This window comes from Neolamprologus brichardi, chromosome 20 (genome assembly GCF_056152115.1).
Source record: "Neolamprologus brichardi isolate AB-2024 chromosome 20, ASM5615211v1, whole genome shotgun sequence".
NCBI lineage: Eukaryota > Metazoa > Chordata > Actinopteri > Cichliformes > Cichlidae > Neolamprologus > Neolamprologus brichardi.
In genome coordinates this window covers 8,051,626-8,067,106 of record NC_142123.1, presented here as the reverse complement: position 1 = coordinate 8,067,106, position 15,481 = coordinate 8,051,626, and the positions used below count along the sequence as shown (strand labels likewise).

At 39.1% G+C, this 15,481-nt stretch overlaps 1 protein-coding gene across 2 annotated transcripts in view; it reads left to right on the top strand.

The window, feature by feature from the left end:
* Window positions 1-15,481, top strand: part of sema3b (sema domain, immunoglobulin domain (Ig), short basic domain, secreted, (semaphorin) 3B) — a 78,728-nt gene that overhangs the window by 55,525 nt on the left and 7,722 nt on the right. For both annotated transcript variants that reach the window (XM_006785402.3, XM_006785401.3), the window contains exons 2-11: window positions 1,106-1,619; window positions 3,687-3,844; window positions 4,972-5,034; window positions 10,978-11,097; window positions 11,431-11,524; window positions 11,657-11,776; window positions 11,895-12,037; window positions 12,130-12,244; window positions 14,687-14,756; window positions 14,877-15,021. In XM_006785402.3, coding sequence (XP_006785465.2) covers window positions 1,436-1,619; window positions 3,687-3,844; window positions 4,972-5,034; window positions 10,978-11,097; window positions 11,431-11,524; window positions 11,657-11,776; window positions 11,895-12,037; window positions 12,130-12,244; window positions 14,687-14,756; window positions 14,877-15,021 — 1,212 coding nt within the window. In that variant the 5' untranslated portion in view covers window positions 1,106-1,435. The remainder of the gene's footprint in view (window positions 1-1,105; window positions 1,620-3,686; window positions 3,845-4,971; window positions 5,035-10,977; window positions 11,098-11,430; window positions 11,525-11,656; window positions 11,777-11,894; window positions 12,038-12,129; window positions 12,245-14,686; window positions 14,757-14,876; window positions 15,022-15,481) is intronic.

Sequence of the window (15,481 nt, the reverse complement as noted above, 5' to 3'; positions counted from 1 at the left end):
AGTGACAGAGGTAATTGTTAGAAGGAGGAAAATAAGTAAAGATTGAAAATGAAAAGAGGGGAAAAGCCAACTGTCTGCCTGTTACTGAGTGCCAACTGTGAGGTGCAATATAATAAAGGAGACTGTTTCTACTGAAAGGCTTTATTGTTCCTGCTGCCTGCAGAGTCCAAAGTACTGAAAGAGAGGTGTGTGTTCACTGCGCACTTTTTTTCCCTTTTTTTTGCAGCACAACATTCATATAGATGTAGGATTACAAGCCACTGACCTCCCTCATGCTTTGGCATTGACAGTGCCGTGAGATGTTATTGGGGAATTTTCTGAAACAATAGCAAGTCTGTCTCATTAATTTCCGCAAATCCAATACATCAGGAGACCGAGAAAAAACAAAAACATTATAGAAGCCATGTGTAAACCAGATTGGGGAAAAAGCAACACTGTAAATCTCTAAATAACTTGTAATTTCATTTATCTATTACTGTGTAAGTCAATATTGATACCAGAAGCCAACAGTCGCTCATTTTGTGAGGCTGGATTCGCTCACAAGTGACATTGTTGTAAGAACTGATGTGCTCGTCCACTCATCCGTCTTCATCACTGTCGGCTCATTAGTCCCTTACAATGAAGAGATCTCATTCAGTGACACTGTCTGCCAGTGTGGAGGGAGCGAGGAAGAGTGTGAGCAAGCAAGCGAGTGTGTGAGTGCTGGATGCGTATATGTGTGTGTGAGCTGGCAGTGCCACAGACATGGAGAGTTTGCGCTTGGCTTGGCAGTGCGCAAAGCATATCTCTATCTCGCACACACAGTATTCATCACACAAGGTCAGAGATTATGTGTGTGTGTGTGTGTGTGTTTGTGCGTGCGTGCGCTTTGGATACTGTCCCTGAGTCTTGCTGTAATGTGAAGAGATTATAGTGTTGCCATAATGGAGGCTGGCATTAACATAGCCTGGCAGGAGCATCAATCTGAGTCTGACTAAAAATACCTCAGACAGCAGTGTGTGTGTGTGTGTGTGTGTGTTTGTGCATGGGGGCATCCCTGGCATAAGCACACGTGTGCTAGCAGTGCACATTTCTAAATTTGTTACTTCTCTGTCTTTATTTTCAGGTCTATGTGTCCATGTTTAATATTTATGGCCCATCTTTGATGTGAGAGTTCAGCTTGATCATCCTTCAGAGTCCCAAGAGAACGACGTTACGCTGATTATTGAGACTCTAAAAAGAAGACTGGAAGAGAAAAAAATAGAAGCCAACACTTTTTTTAAGGATCCTTCCAATAAATCCTTAAAAGGCCGGTCCCTGCTTCTGTCACACAGATTCTGAAGACTGAATCAGAACCAGGACACAACTATAGCTTCTATTAATAAATTAAAACTTAAATAAATCAATTCACCGACTCCGCTTTTGAAAGAAAGGAGTTTGCTTTACGTTTGCCAAGATGATGACTATGATGATGATGGTGGTGGCCACGATGGTCACCTGCAGCTCTCTGTTCCTGCTGGGGCTGGCCGCTGCCCATGCATCCTCCAGCACCGTGACCCGCACCTCCTCTTCAGCTTCTTCTTCTTCTTCCTCCTCCTCTTCATCATCCACCTCACCGCGCATGAAGTTATCATATAAAGGTAAGAACAAAAGCTTTGAGGATAAAAGTTCTGGTTCTTTCAAAAAAAAAAAAAAGGCAATTTCTCTCTTCCACTGCCCGTAATAGTTAGAAAAGTATCTACACAAACCACACGCACAGACACACACACACACACACACACACACACACACACACACACACACACACACACCACTTTCTCTGTTTCATGTAATATTCAGCTTTATCCTTTTGAAAGTATATGCAGCTGAACAGTAGCCAACTGTAATTTGTGGTTGCTGTGATTCACAGCCATAGACACACACACACACAACTTAAACACACACACACAACTTAAACACGCAGTAGCACGGTTTTGTGTTTCATCTTGGGTATTGTATGTTAGAAGAAGGCAGCTCAATGCCCAACACAGCCACATAAACCAAGCTGGTAATTACAGCCTGAATGAACTGGCCAAGGCCATGAAGCTGACTGCAGACCGTTTGCACAGCTGAGACATGTACCCGCCTGAATTTGGGCTGAAGGTAACTTGAAGCATTTATTATGAGAAGACTTAAGACTATTCTAGTTTTATTTGAAACACAAATGACAAATGAGTGTCAACAGTGAGAGTTTCTTGGTTCCTAATTAGGCTGTAGGCAGTTATTAAAATACTACTTTGACATAAAAGTAGAGTCCTATAAACAATTTTAGCAACTTTAGCAATGAAGCTAAATTGCTGATGCCTTTCTGTGCGTTTGGTAATGTTGCTGTTGTTAGAATTTTAGCTAACATAAACATAATATGTTAAACATTAAAAACAAGAGTGCTCTATTGTTTCACAAAGACATGCTGTACAGCTGATCTATCTGAGAGTATATTAATTAATACTACATTTTTAGTTAGCAATGTAGCATTAAATGGCATTTTTGACTGCTGCTTTTTATTGAGTAGAAAGCATTATTACTTGTTTAAAGGATGAAGTAACCATTACTTAACTCAACTACTTAAAGTAGATTTGGGCTGTCAAATAATATTTTCTTGACAGATATTCTGTACCAGCACTCAAGAAAGGAGCAGTAAAATATTAAACACCAAATACACTTGGATCTCAAAGTAAAAGTAACTGCATTTAGCAGAAGGCAGGTATCATACGCATGTTTTTAACACACTATGTCCTCAAGCCCAGGGTTATTGCCACCACAGTATGGTGGGGCTGAATAAAAGTCCCTGATGTCATGCTGGCGGCTATTGGGTGGCGTCAAAGACTTAATTAAAGTTATAAATTCACATTAGAACAATGGCAGACTAATAAAAGACATTTTAATGTCGAAGTGAAGAGGGCTTTGGTCTTGTTTTCTTATGCTCCCAGTTTGAGCTGAGCACGTAGGGGAGGATGTAGTCCCTTTATTTCTTAGTTTCCTCAAGCCAAGAACACAGTTTTAATTCTTTTTTTTTTCCCCATCAAGCTTGGGGTGACTATTATAGTTTAAATTGACAAATACAAGCTAAATTTTCCTGGGCACTGTTCCTCTAGAACTTTTTCTTGCCAGTTTGGAAATGGTAAAGACATTCAGTTTTTCCACTGAAACTAATATAGTGTCATTACTGTCAGAGGATTTCATCCTGCTCGTTTCACAAGTCACTGGCCTTAGGACACAGCTCAGAAATATACTGAAATACATAAGATGTTGAGGGGTTTTTTTAGCAACGTGACTTGTGGAAGCCCTGTAGCCAACTAACTGATGTGGATCTGAAGACGCTGATGACAGCTTTGAACGCAAAGATTTTATGATTCTTTACTTACTTTCTGAAGAACATAATTAATAAAAAAGTTTACTTCACTATACAACAAAAAAGACAAGTAAAGACCAAAAGACTGGTCCAAAACTAAAGCCTCTGCAAAGTTATCCGAGTTATCTCATTTCTGTATGTCAACACATAAGCACATTTCTCCATAAATACAGGCAAACACAATGGCACCTACACACTAACACAAATGCATAGGCGGGTTCTCCCATACTTAATATCTTTATCTTTAAGTTATGTGGAAATCATCGACTCATATCAGTGTTTGACTGAGGTCCACCCTGTAAATCTACATTTTCAGAGTTGCAGCAGTTCCACGGAGTGCGACGGTTTGAGCTGGAGCGTTCCTGCTGCTTTAGCGCCCTGCTGTTGGATGAAGAGAGGGGTCGACTGTTTGTGGGAGCCAAGAACTTCCTGCTGTCTCTGTCGTTGGACAACATTGCCAAACAAGAACACAAGGTTGGCCAAAAACAACCCCCAAAACCAAACTTGTATAGCTGTAAAACATGTGGGAGTGTGAGCGGTCTGTTGATCAAAACTAAGTTACTGCTGCTGAGATTTCAACATTTTCAACTCTGTGTTTTAACGGTTATGAGTAGATTTAATTTTAGATTCTCATGTGCACAAGGCTTTTTAAAAAGTTATCCATAAAATAAGGAACTGTTTTATAAACACAGCATTTTCCCTGGTAATACACAAACCATTACCAGAAGAGATAAATCTGAACAACTCCAAATACATTTGCCATGAAAATATTTTGTGGCCTTTTGTTAACTATCTTAGGTGATTATACTGGCAGCAGATGAAAGTGAGTCATTCTTACAACCACTGCAACATTGTTTAATTTCTAAGAATCATTTATTATTTTGACTCACAAAGTTAGTCACCTGTGGTTTGTATTCTTGCATTCCTGAAGGAAATATTCAGAAGTGTGGAAACATTTTTACAAACACACCCTTTAGAAAATAACATCCGTGCACATATGAGTCTACTTAAGTGTCTGACCTGAGGGGAAAAGAGAAGTGTTATCCATAGAGGAAGGTAGAAAATCAAAGAGCTGGACGGAGATAAGAAAAAAAACATTTATGCAAAAGAGGTTATGATTCATTTTAAAAAGGCACACTTTGTGAGGCCTTTGCCTTTGGAGTATAATCAGAGCTGTGAAAAGACTTGAGTATACAGTGCACACACTGGCAAAAGAACTGAAATGTATAGACAAGTTACACACAAAAAAAGCCTACAAAAAACATCTGTCCACAGCTGCTTGGAGTAAATTGCAAGTTTCTATCTGTCAGATATGAAACCTCTGTTGGTTTTAGGTAGATGAGGGAGTTTGATTTATGAGCTGGGTGTGCAGATTCACTGTAGCTCTCCCTGTTTTTTTTTTTTTCAATGTTGCTGAGTGGCTGCAGGATAAAATAGGTTAGAAAGAAAGAGATGGATCAGACTGTTCTTACACTTGATGGGTTAAGTCCTGATATTATGAGGAAATGCATCTCTGGTACACTCTAAATAATCTAATTTAGCCAAATTAAAAATCCAGAGTAAATTTACAAGATGGACTGATCTTTGTCTGCCTGTTTCAGATCTACTGGCCTGCCCCTGTTGACTGGAGGGAGGAGTGTAACTGGGCTGGCAAAGACATCACTGTAAGTGATCACACCACACGTCACCTCAGCCATGTGATTTCATGTTTTCATTTTTACCAGAGAAATAAAAATTGATGTGGGTACTGTGATATCACCTGGTAAAGCCCTGTTTTCAAGCCTTCCAATAAATGTTTTTTTGCTGTCACCAGCTTGGTTGAAAAAAGGAAGGGCGGGTCTGACTGTGAAACCACGCGCTCATTCACTAATGACTTGTGATTGACAGCTAATTAACCAATGAGCTTGTAGTTTCATACCAAAGATAATCCATAATTCTGCATAATTTGCAAGGTAGACTTCATTTTTTATTCAGTATAATACAAAACAAGTGACCAGGAACATAAACAAGGCAGGAAATTGTTTACAGAGGTAAAGACAGAGAGCTGTTTCCAGATAGGCTTCAATGGGGCTGGAAGTCCTTTTGCAACCACACCTATCACCATCCAGAAGCCTCAGATAGAACGATAGAAAGTTTTTAAGAACACCAGGTATTGGCTTTATTTGCCCGACCCCACAGCTACGCCTGCGTTTTATCTTGTCTGTGATCTCTGCTTTGATTTATAAAAGTTTACAGCTGATACAGTTCAGATGTGGAACCTGAAAGTTTTTAGAAGTGTGTTGTCATCATCCTATGCAATAATACACACTGCATTATTATTATTATTATTATTACTCAAGGAATATTTAACTACAACCTGTTAGCTAAACTTTTTATGAGACATAATGCATCATAACATCCACTTTAACCATGTCCCATTTTACATACAGTTCAATAAGCATTGCTACTGAGCTCCAAGTGCAGCATGTAAGCGTCCACTCCTACCCAGCCTAACACAATGCTACCTTTTAATCCACTCGAGTCATGGGAGTCATCACAAGACAGAAACACCACATTTAAACAGATAACATGTAATAATAGGTGCAGCACTCCTACTTTTGGACCTGCCATGTGGTGAGATTACTTCCTCCAAATTTGTTTCTTTGAGCCCTATTTGAATGATATCCACACAGTCTGATGTAGAGCTCACACTCAGTGTTTACACACTGTCTAACCAGACAGGTTTGGGATCAATGCAAACATTTCATTTTTTAAATGTCACTTAAATATTAAACTTGGTATTGCACTGGGTTAGAGGATCAGAGAAACTCAGTTGGAAACACAGTTCTTGCTGAAGATCTTTGATATATTCACTATGAGAGCAACTCACTGGGTTCTTCCTCACTGGAAGAATATGTGCAGCAGAAAATAACAGTTGCATACCTTTGCTGTGACAATATGATACAATGCAGTGAGGTCACAGAAATCGAAATATTGACCCGTTGCTTGTAAAAATGTGGCACGTTAAATTAGGTTGAATTGGATGTTTATTATCTATATGAGGATGGACGGACTGAGTGAGGGTAATAAAGAGCATCTTGGACATGACCTACAGCAGTAACAATAAGATGCAGATTAACGGGAAATGAAGCAAAACCCTGATTGTTAAAGTGTTTCTATTTGGATGATTTGATCTGATTCTGATTCCGTTCTGAGATGACTGCATGCACAAAGTCTCCATGACTGAACTCATGACCTGCTGCAGAGCTCACGGCAGAGTTTTCCAAAAGATACGCCACCATCAAGTTCCCTTGACTTATTATTTAAGTGCCAAAAAAAGATTTTCTATGTAATGTTCTGCATGTGGATGTAGTGTGGGCAGGGGGGGCTTGGCTTCACTGACCAACATGTAGAGGCCACCAAGAACCTATAGACCACCCAAGATTACAATTAGATAACTGTACAGGTCAGTGTGTGTGTAGGTACGTCGTGGCTTTAACTGTTTAAAACAGTAACATCACGTCTGCTTATGCAGATATACCATAAATGTGTCTATTTATAGTGTATTTATACTCAAGTGTTTGACAGTGTCTGTGTGTACATTTATCCCTGTATGTGTAAGTTTCCAGTGTGTGTGTCTAATGTCTGTGAATGTGTCTTTATGTGTGTGTAAAACAAACCCGTCATCAGTGTGATTATACAGCTGTAGCAGACAGACAACGGGCTCCATTCATACAAAAATCCAGGCTCTAATTTCACCTGACCAGGAGTCTGTTTGTGTGTCTGTCTGTCTGTGCATGAGTGTGTTCAGTTTTCTGTATGCATATGTCCTGTTCGAAAGTGCGAGTAACTGTGGAGACTGCGAGTGATGAAGAGAATTAATGTAATGAAGAAGATAATGAGTTATTGTGGGAGAAAGAAAGTGATAAGACAAAAGTTCAAAGAAAATGACAGATTTTGCATTAAAGTAGTTTTTTTACTCACATTTCTATCCTTTGAAATGTTATTTTTATCCTCTTTTATCCTTTTCTGTGTGAAAACTCACCCAAACCTCCACCATGAACTATTGACCCTAATTACAGAGAAATGTGTTTTCTATAGGAGGAGGTCAAAAGCTCTCCCTGCCACTTGATCTTTTCCCTCCACTCATTTTCCATGTTTGGTCCTTTCTTCATATTCCCTGTCCTCATCTAATATTGTTATTTACAACCCTCCAGTCCTTCAAACAGTAAAACCACCTTGCATGTGCCAGCACACTAAGACAAACACAGACACATGCAGATAAACAGAATTAGAGCGGGGCAGTAAACAGTTGACAGTTTACCCAGACACTTGGTGTGACTCAGCACTCTGAGGCGTCACTGTAAGACCGGAGTCATATTCAGAACCGCAGAAGTGATAGATTGTGTGTTTATGCTGTCATTTCAGTACCCACTTGGTAACTTTCAGTGCCTTCCAAGACCCATTAATAAATCAATGGGTAGGAATTAATAATAAAAATCCTTTTCTTTATTTCATAAGTATATCATTCAAAGCAATTTCTTATGTAAAATGCTCTGTGGAAGATGCATTAATCACAATTGTAAATCAAAATTGATTTTTTTAAAGGTATCCAAGAAGCTGCATGTTGCACGATGAGTTCTGGGACATTATGAATTAGATTATGAATGAAGTCCAATAGCTCATTGGGAAGAATTAATTTAAAAAGGAGAACTCTTCCAAACTCTTACTCATGTTAGTCTTTCTGGAAGACACAAACTGAATTGTGTTAATCTTTAACTACTGAGAGAAGAAGCTCAGTGACCACCAAATATGTCTGAAACCACCAAAGAACATTTTCTTTTCCAGCATTGTGTAGACGATCAGTGTGCAGGAATTCACACACAAACAATGGTGAAAAGAATTGGAAACAAATGGAAAGAACCCTCCCTCTTATGTATATCACTTAGACAGTCGGATTCCAGAAATCAGTCCATTTTTAGGAGAAATGTGGCCTGCCAGTATCCTCTGCTACTGCATTGCCCCGTTTAACAGAGATGATCAAAGGCATTCCTATGTTATTACACTGTGATATGTTGTGTATCTAATGAACATCACCATTCCCATCAAGTCAAACCCTCTCTGCCATTAACTTTATTAAAGCTTCCTGCATCTCTTGGAATCTTTGCTTTTACACACATTCAAACAGTTTGTTCTGGTTTTAACCAAACGGAAAATGCAAGCTTCCAGCAGCTTTTATAACAGCCTAGTTGTTTTTTAAAGTTAAGTGACCTCCAGAAACCATGTCATGTCTTAGATGGAGTGCATCTAGGCACCCTGGTAACTTAGCCAGTGGAACGAGCTAGCCAAATAGCTTTGGTGCCTCAGCCTAACCAAACAACAAGTGAAAGCAAAACATAAAAATGGTCTCACAGTCAACACTCCAGTCTCATTGAAAAGTCGGTGATGTTTCTACTTCCACACTCTTCCTGATCTCTCTGATCGTATTATGGACTTTCTTTGTATTGCAAAGAGCAAACTACCCTGTATATATATTTAAATAATCCTTACATGAAGTGTTTCAGGTGTCGAGGACAAATTACAAAATCTGATTTAATTCAAGGACATGGTAGATTTAATAATATGCACCTGACAAACACAAAAATAGCCACTGAACCAGAACACGTTACACTTCACATAAAATGCTCAAAGAAGCATAGTTTATATGATAGCAATCGATATGGAGCCAAATACCATAAACAGAGCACAGATAGTGCTACATTAATGCTGTAGATCAGGTTAATCATCAACAGAAGGAACAAAGAGAAACAGAGAAAAAGACATCTACAGCAGAACAATGCAGCATTATAAAACGTAAAGGCAAGACTTAGAGCTCCAGCTGCTGTGAGGTCACAGCCCTCATTTTGCTCACTGTTTCAACTAATGAGTCAGTGGCATGTCAAAGGTTGTCCAGGGAACCCGTTAACCCCTCCCCCCCCCCCCCCCAACCCTTCCACACACCCAAACCCTTCTGTCACACATGTATGCACACACACACACACACACACACACACACTGATCAGACAATGAGGAAAAGTGATTGCTGTCATCATTTCACCTCATTCTTTTTGTATCTTTTCAGGGTCGCTCATGCATCTTTTCCCTACCCTCCTGATCTCTCTCCTTTGTCACATCAAAGACTTTTCTCTGTCAGCCTCCTGCTCTGCTGAGTGCCTCACCTTTCTCTGCCCCCTGAGACACACACACACATATATATAACCTTTAGTGGTTTAGAACAAAGGCTTGCCATTCAGCCTTTAAAACCTACCAGGGGATTAGAGATGGAGTTGTTGTGTGAATACACAAGTTTACTTGTTGTAGTGTACACACGCACACATAAAGGTGTTTAACCAATCGATTGGCTGACTAAACTGTTGCCGTGCACAGGAGACCTGGAAAACAGCAGGCCAAACAATTCACTTTCTATGAACACTTACGCAGAAACTGATATTCTGCATATTTACTCCAAAAATGGTTAATTTGTCTTTTAACTGTCCAAATGATCCAGGCTCTGAGCTGTTTGCATTATGACTGTCTGCTGTTGACAGTGGGATTCATGCCTTTCCAAACCTGTAGATCCACCAATACTCACAACAATCGACAGACAGATGTTGCAGTGACCTGTCTGGGGAGAAGTAGACAAGCGCAAAATGGAAAGATAAAAGCTTAGATGTGTGCTACAGTGTGTGAATATATAAGAAATAAACATTGTACTGATGACATGTTGTTTTGAACACTTTTGTAATCACAATACAGAAAATCATTTATAATAATTCATATTCAATATAAATCTGTGGTGTGAGATTCTCATGATGATGGCAATAATTATAGTATCCACAGCAGTCCACATATAGTATCATCTCTTTATGGGCTAATCACCTCAAAGCGTGGTGTTTGAAGACAGGAAGAAAAATGTACCATCCATTATCTTAGTATGCAGTAAATCTTCTTTTCCAGCACTCTCTTGAGATCCATCTCAGTGTAACCTGATTCTGAGATGAACAGATGTGTCTATGAATCAATAACATGCTCGCTTGTTATTGGAAAGAAGCCAGGATAATGGAAATAAGAAGACATAGAACAAAGATTAAAATGGTTTGAAAAGATATATGTCTGGCAAAAATAAAATGGATAATGAAATATAAGTTTCTCTTATTTCTTTATGTAACTATTCTGCATTCTTCTCTATAAATGTATAAATATAAGTCAAAGAAACTTGACAGCAAGGTTATTATAGAGATTGGTGATATTTTAGCAGTTTAGGAAACCTGGTTAAATTATGTGTGGATATTCATTTGACCATTTGATTGTTAGTCAGTCGTATTAACCAGGACGCACATGATGTCAAACCTGTGAGTAGGAGGTGGATCTGGGGACATCATAGACTAAATGGCAGACAGGTATTTACTGTATTTAAAGGTAAACACTACCACTGTGTCAGGCTTGGAAAAAAGGGCAATGTATTTCATGCAAGAATTGTGTTTCAGTAGTGTACCTAACACTCTGTCTCAGAATTTGTAGAGTGCCAATCACAAAACATTTTCCTTCCTAAAGCTTCCTAAAGTACTATATGTGTATGTGTCTTTCAGTCTGACTGTGTGAACTACGTGAAGATTGTACACCACTATAACCGCACCCACTTATACGCCTGTGGAACGGGTGCTTTCCACCCCACCTGTGCCTTTGTCGAGGTGGGACACAGGATGGAGGTGAGTAATGTGCAAAACACAACCTACACGACACTCACTATGCAACAGTGTAACAAGAAAGTCTAAAAATATTATACAATGTCTTTATTTGTTCTCATCTGCTGAAAATAAGATGTTTCAAACACAGAAACTCCAGTCCTCTGCCAACCAATTTAGTCTCTATTCAGTGTACCTGTCGACAGACCCTTAAAATATGGTCTTAAGTGTATAAAGAAATTGGCATTTACGTCTAGTTTACAACAAATCTCAAAAATAAACTTAAACCCCCAATTTATAGAAGGACTATGCAAATGTAATCACGCTGTAAAATCCCTTCCCTCCTGTGTCCATCAGGACCACGTGTTCAGGATCGACCCTTCTGAAGTGGAGGACGGGAAAGGAAAGAGTCCGTATGATCCTCGACACAACGCTGCATCTGTGCTCGTCGGTAATTGAACCCATGCAAACTAATATGAGATGACTGAATAAGAACGTTCATTGACTGTGTCTTGAAATTGGGCTGATTTGACGTACTACAAATATATTATCTAAACAGTCGTTGACTAATTCTGTCTCCTAGGTAATGAGCTGTATGCAGGCGTGGCCACAGATTTAATGGGAAGGGACTTCACCATCTTCAGAAGCCTGGGGAAACGCCCCTCTATCCGCACTGAACAGCATGATTCAAGATGGCTTAATGGTGCACTTTTGTCTTTATTTATCAGATTATGTGTTGAGACGACTCACATGAAGAATTACACTGTGTTGATAGGAAAGGCTATTTTTGACTAATTTTTTTCTTTGATTTTCTTTACCAGAACCAAAGTTTGTTGGGTCCTTTTGGGTCCCTGAAAGTGAGAACCAAGATGACGATAAGGTCTTTTTCTTCTTCCGGGAGACAGCGGTTGAGGCTCAAGGGTTGGGAAAATCTACCTACTCCAGAATCGGACAGCTGTGCAGGGTAAAGTCCAGCAGCAATTCCAGCTGGATTGTTGACATATATAAATAAAATATCCTCTTAAATTTATCTTGGCTATTTTTTTCTCCAATCAGAATGATATGGGCGGTCAGCGAAGCCTGGTGAACAAGTGGACAACATTTCTGAAGACCCGTCTGATCTGCTCGGTACCAGGAGCTGATGGCAGCGACACGTACTTCGATGAGCTGCGTAAGTACAGCTGTGCAAACTGTCAGTAGTACAAGTACGGTACTGTGTGAACTATTTTAAGATGAAAATTGTGCTGAGTAAAAGTATAATATAACATAAATGAAGTAAACAAAGCTTTCACTCGACATCCTCCTCCTGTTAGGTTGTTTGCCACTTTCACCAAAAGAATTTGGTCATTACTAACGTTTTGTATTCCAAAATACAAAACCGCTTCTAAGATATTGTGCATTATAATCTGGTAGTCTCACTTTTCAGTAGACAGAGAACAGAAAAGCAAAAAAAAAGTGCTGATTTTCCTTTTTGGATTTTTATCCAGAAGGACATTCTGCGGGCAAATGGAGAAAAGGTCCTGGAAAGCATAATAATAATAAAAAAAAAGGATTTCTGACCTCAATTGTAGATTACCATTCAGTCTAACATTCCTGCAGACTTGGAGCAAGCATGAGACAGATTAATTGGTAATAGATTCTGGCCTGATCGAAAGCCAATGTTTTTGCTGTGGGTTTAGAGAAAGTTAGAGGCTCGTCTCTGGTAACTCTTCATATGACAAAAACCTATAATGTGTTTTCAGGAGATGAAATCCAGAAGTGGATTTATATTTATAAAGCATATCAAATGACAAAGAAGCCACAATTTTCTTGTAAACCTATATGAATTTCCACCGAGAAGTTATACTTTTCATTATATATATATGTATGTATGTGTATATTTTTAAAAGCCTTTTCTAAAGACTGTCCTGTACACCTTGCACACCAAGCACACATTCCCAGTTTTATGGTCTGTTTAAGCTCCAAAACCTTCCATATCTTCCTCTGACATGACGGTGCCACTGTTGCCCTGCATTGCTGCCTGGTCTTTCAACCCCTATCCTTTGGCTCCAGGATGATATTTATGACTTTGGAGCATAGACGCCAATTTCTAACCACATTTTGCAGTTGTAATAAAATGAATGTCTGGTGAAATATAGTGTGATTCTATGAGGGATCCTTGGACTTAGAGGACAAATGTAAATCATGTTTGTTCCTCTGGAAAAAATGACCCTTTTTTGAACCCATCCTCAGAGCAGTGTCCAGTACTGACCCATACCCATAAGAAGTTATAAAATGCAAGTCAAGCTGATGAGTATCCTAAGAGCAATGTTAGGCACATTTTTTGCCTTTTAAAGCTATATGTGGATACAAAATGGACATAGCTGTGATGTTTGGTAGTTTGGCACTCCTCATCTTGTTCATAATAAATTTAGCATTAACCCGCAGTGCAAAAACTAATTGTGGAAGTTATTTCATCAGAGAATAGACTAACAGTGAGTCTGTCATGAAGATCAGAAGAGCTCAGTATCACTTTAGCACAAAGTCAGAGTTTTTATCAGAGACCTGACATTCAAACATGATTTACAGTCGACATTCAGAGTTTTTCTGTTGTAATTTTTAAAATTAGCAATAGTGCTTTAAAATATAAACAATAAAGCATTTAGGAACCTTTTTATGGGGTTTTCACCTTCATAATAAGTCAGCTAGGTGTAATAAAAAGACATGCAGAGACTGGATTTTCAACCTGTTTATGAGATTAATGTCAGGCCAGTTATTTAGCTAACTATACCTGAGATGACCAGAGATTTCTTTCAAATAAAAAACAAGTTGCTTTTGGTTTGTTTCACTCTATCTGGAATTCAGGATTTACTTTTACCAAAATGAGAAATTACTTATACGTATTACTAAAATTATTATTGGAATATATTTTAAAAAGAATGAGCTATTTGTTGTTATGCAACGTCTCCCCGAACCTGCAGTCATGTGGTTTGCTGAGCAGCTGCACGAGTTTCAGCTCTCAAGATGTTTCCGATAGAGCTTTCTAGGCTGTATCTGTGGGCTATAATATGATCTGTCTTTGTGCTTATCTCATGACATAGTGAAAGGAAAAGTAAGTGGTGTAGGCTAAAGTCTAAATTACCCTTTGGCCACATCTGTCCATCAGATTCCCTCATGAACTTTCAGTCTCTTGTCTTGACCTTGAATTTTTCCAACTATATCCATGTAAAAATAAATAATTGTTAATCTGAAGTTTTTGTTCTATTAAAATATGTGCACCATGTTATGTCTTTAGAAGCAGGAATTTCATTAAAGTACATGGAAGCACATTTTGTGGCTCAAGACTAAGAAATACGCTCTTGTTTATTATGGAGATCTCAAACCTGACAAGTGAAGCAAAAACTTAATGAAACTCAGTTTGTTTAAAAGATTTTTATAAGCTGCATGAACCTGTGGTGGATTTTGTTCCATGTCATGACCCTCAGTTATCAGTAACATGTCTCGTTAAGGTTCTTAGACATGGCCAAAGGGTTTTGTTTATCTTTCACTCAACCTTTGACCGTTAGTCTACTGCCACCTGACCAGTGTGTGTGTTTGTGTGTTTGTGTGTGTGTGCATGGCCGTCCACCCTTAGGCGATGTTTTCCTGCTGCAGACGAGGGACAGAAAGAACCCTCTGGTTTACACCGTCTTCTCCACTTCCAGGTCAGAATCTGTTCATATTACGTGTGTGTGTTTGTGCATGTCTGTGTGTGAGGAGAGACGTTTTTGTGTATTTTGCGTGTTTTTGTTGCATCTAACCCAACTCCCTCTGTCCACCAGCAGCAGTGTATTTAAAGGCTCAGCTGTGTGTCTCTACTCCATGAATGACATCCGGAGGGCCTTCCTGGGGCCATTTGCTCACAAAGAGGGGCCCAACTACCAGTGGGTCCCCTTCCAGGGAAAAGTGCCCTATCCCCGCCCCGGAATGGTATGTCAGTAATCATAAAAGCGCATCAGCGTCACAGTATCTAGAGTTTCCAGCAGTGCAGTGTTGGCTGATCAAGTAAATGTACACATATTTGCGTAATTGTGAGAAACTTTTACTTGCTACTTTTCAGATGGAAGTGTATATTTTAGATTACGTTAATGTTTAGTTATTACTTTGCACTTAAAATCTGATTTTAAGTACAAAACATATATGCATCCTATAATATATAACACATTGCCATAGATAGGGCTGTGCGATATGACCAAAATCTCAATTCTATAACGATATAAATCACAAAACTATAACATTTTCTGTAAATTCTATGAATCTCGGGCAGCTCGACTTGCGGGAAGTGTTTCCAGCTGTGCGTCATGTAGCTGGATGGTTTTAACCGATGCATCAAACTATACACTTTGTAGACATAAGTTGTAACGGCCGCCGTTTCTTTGTGAGCATTTAT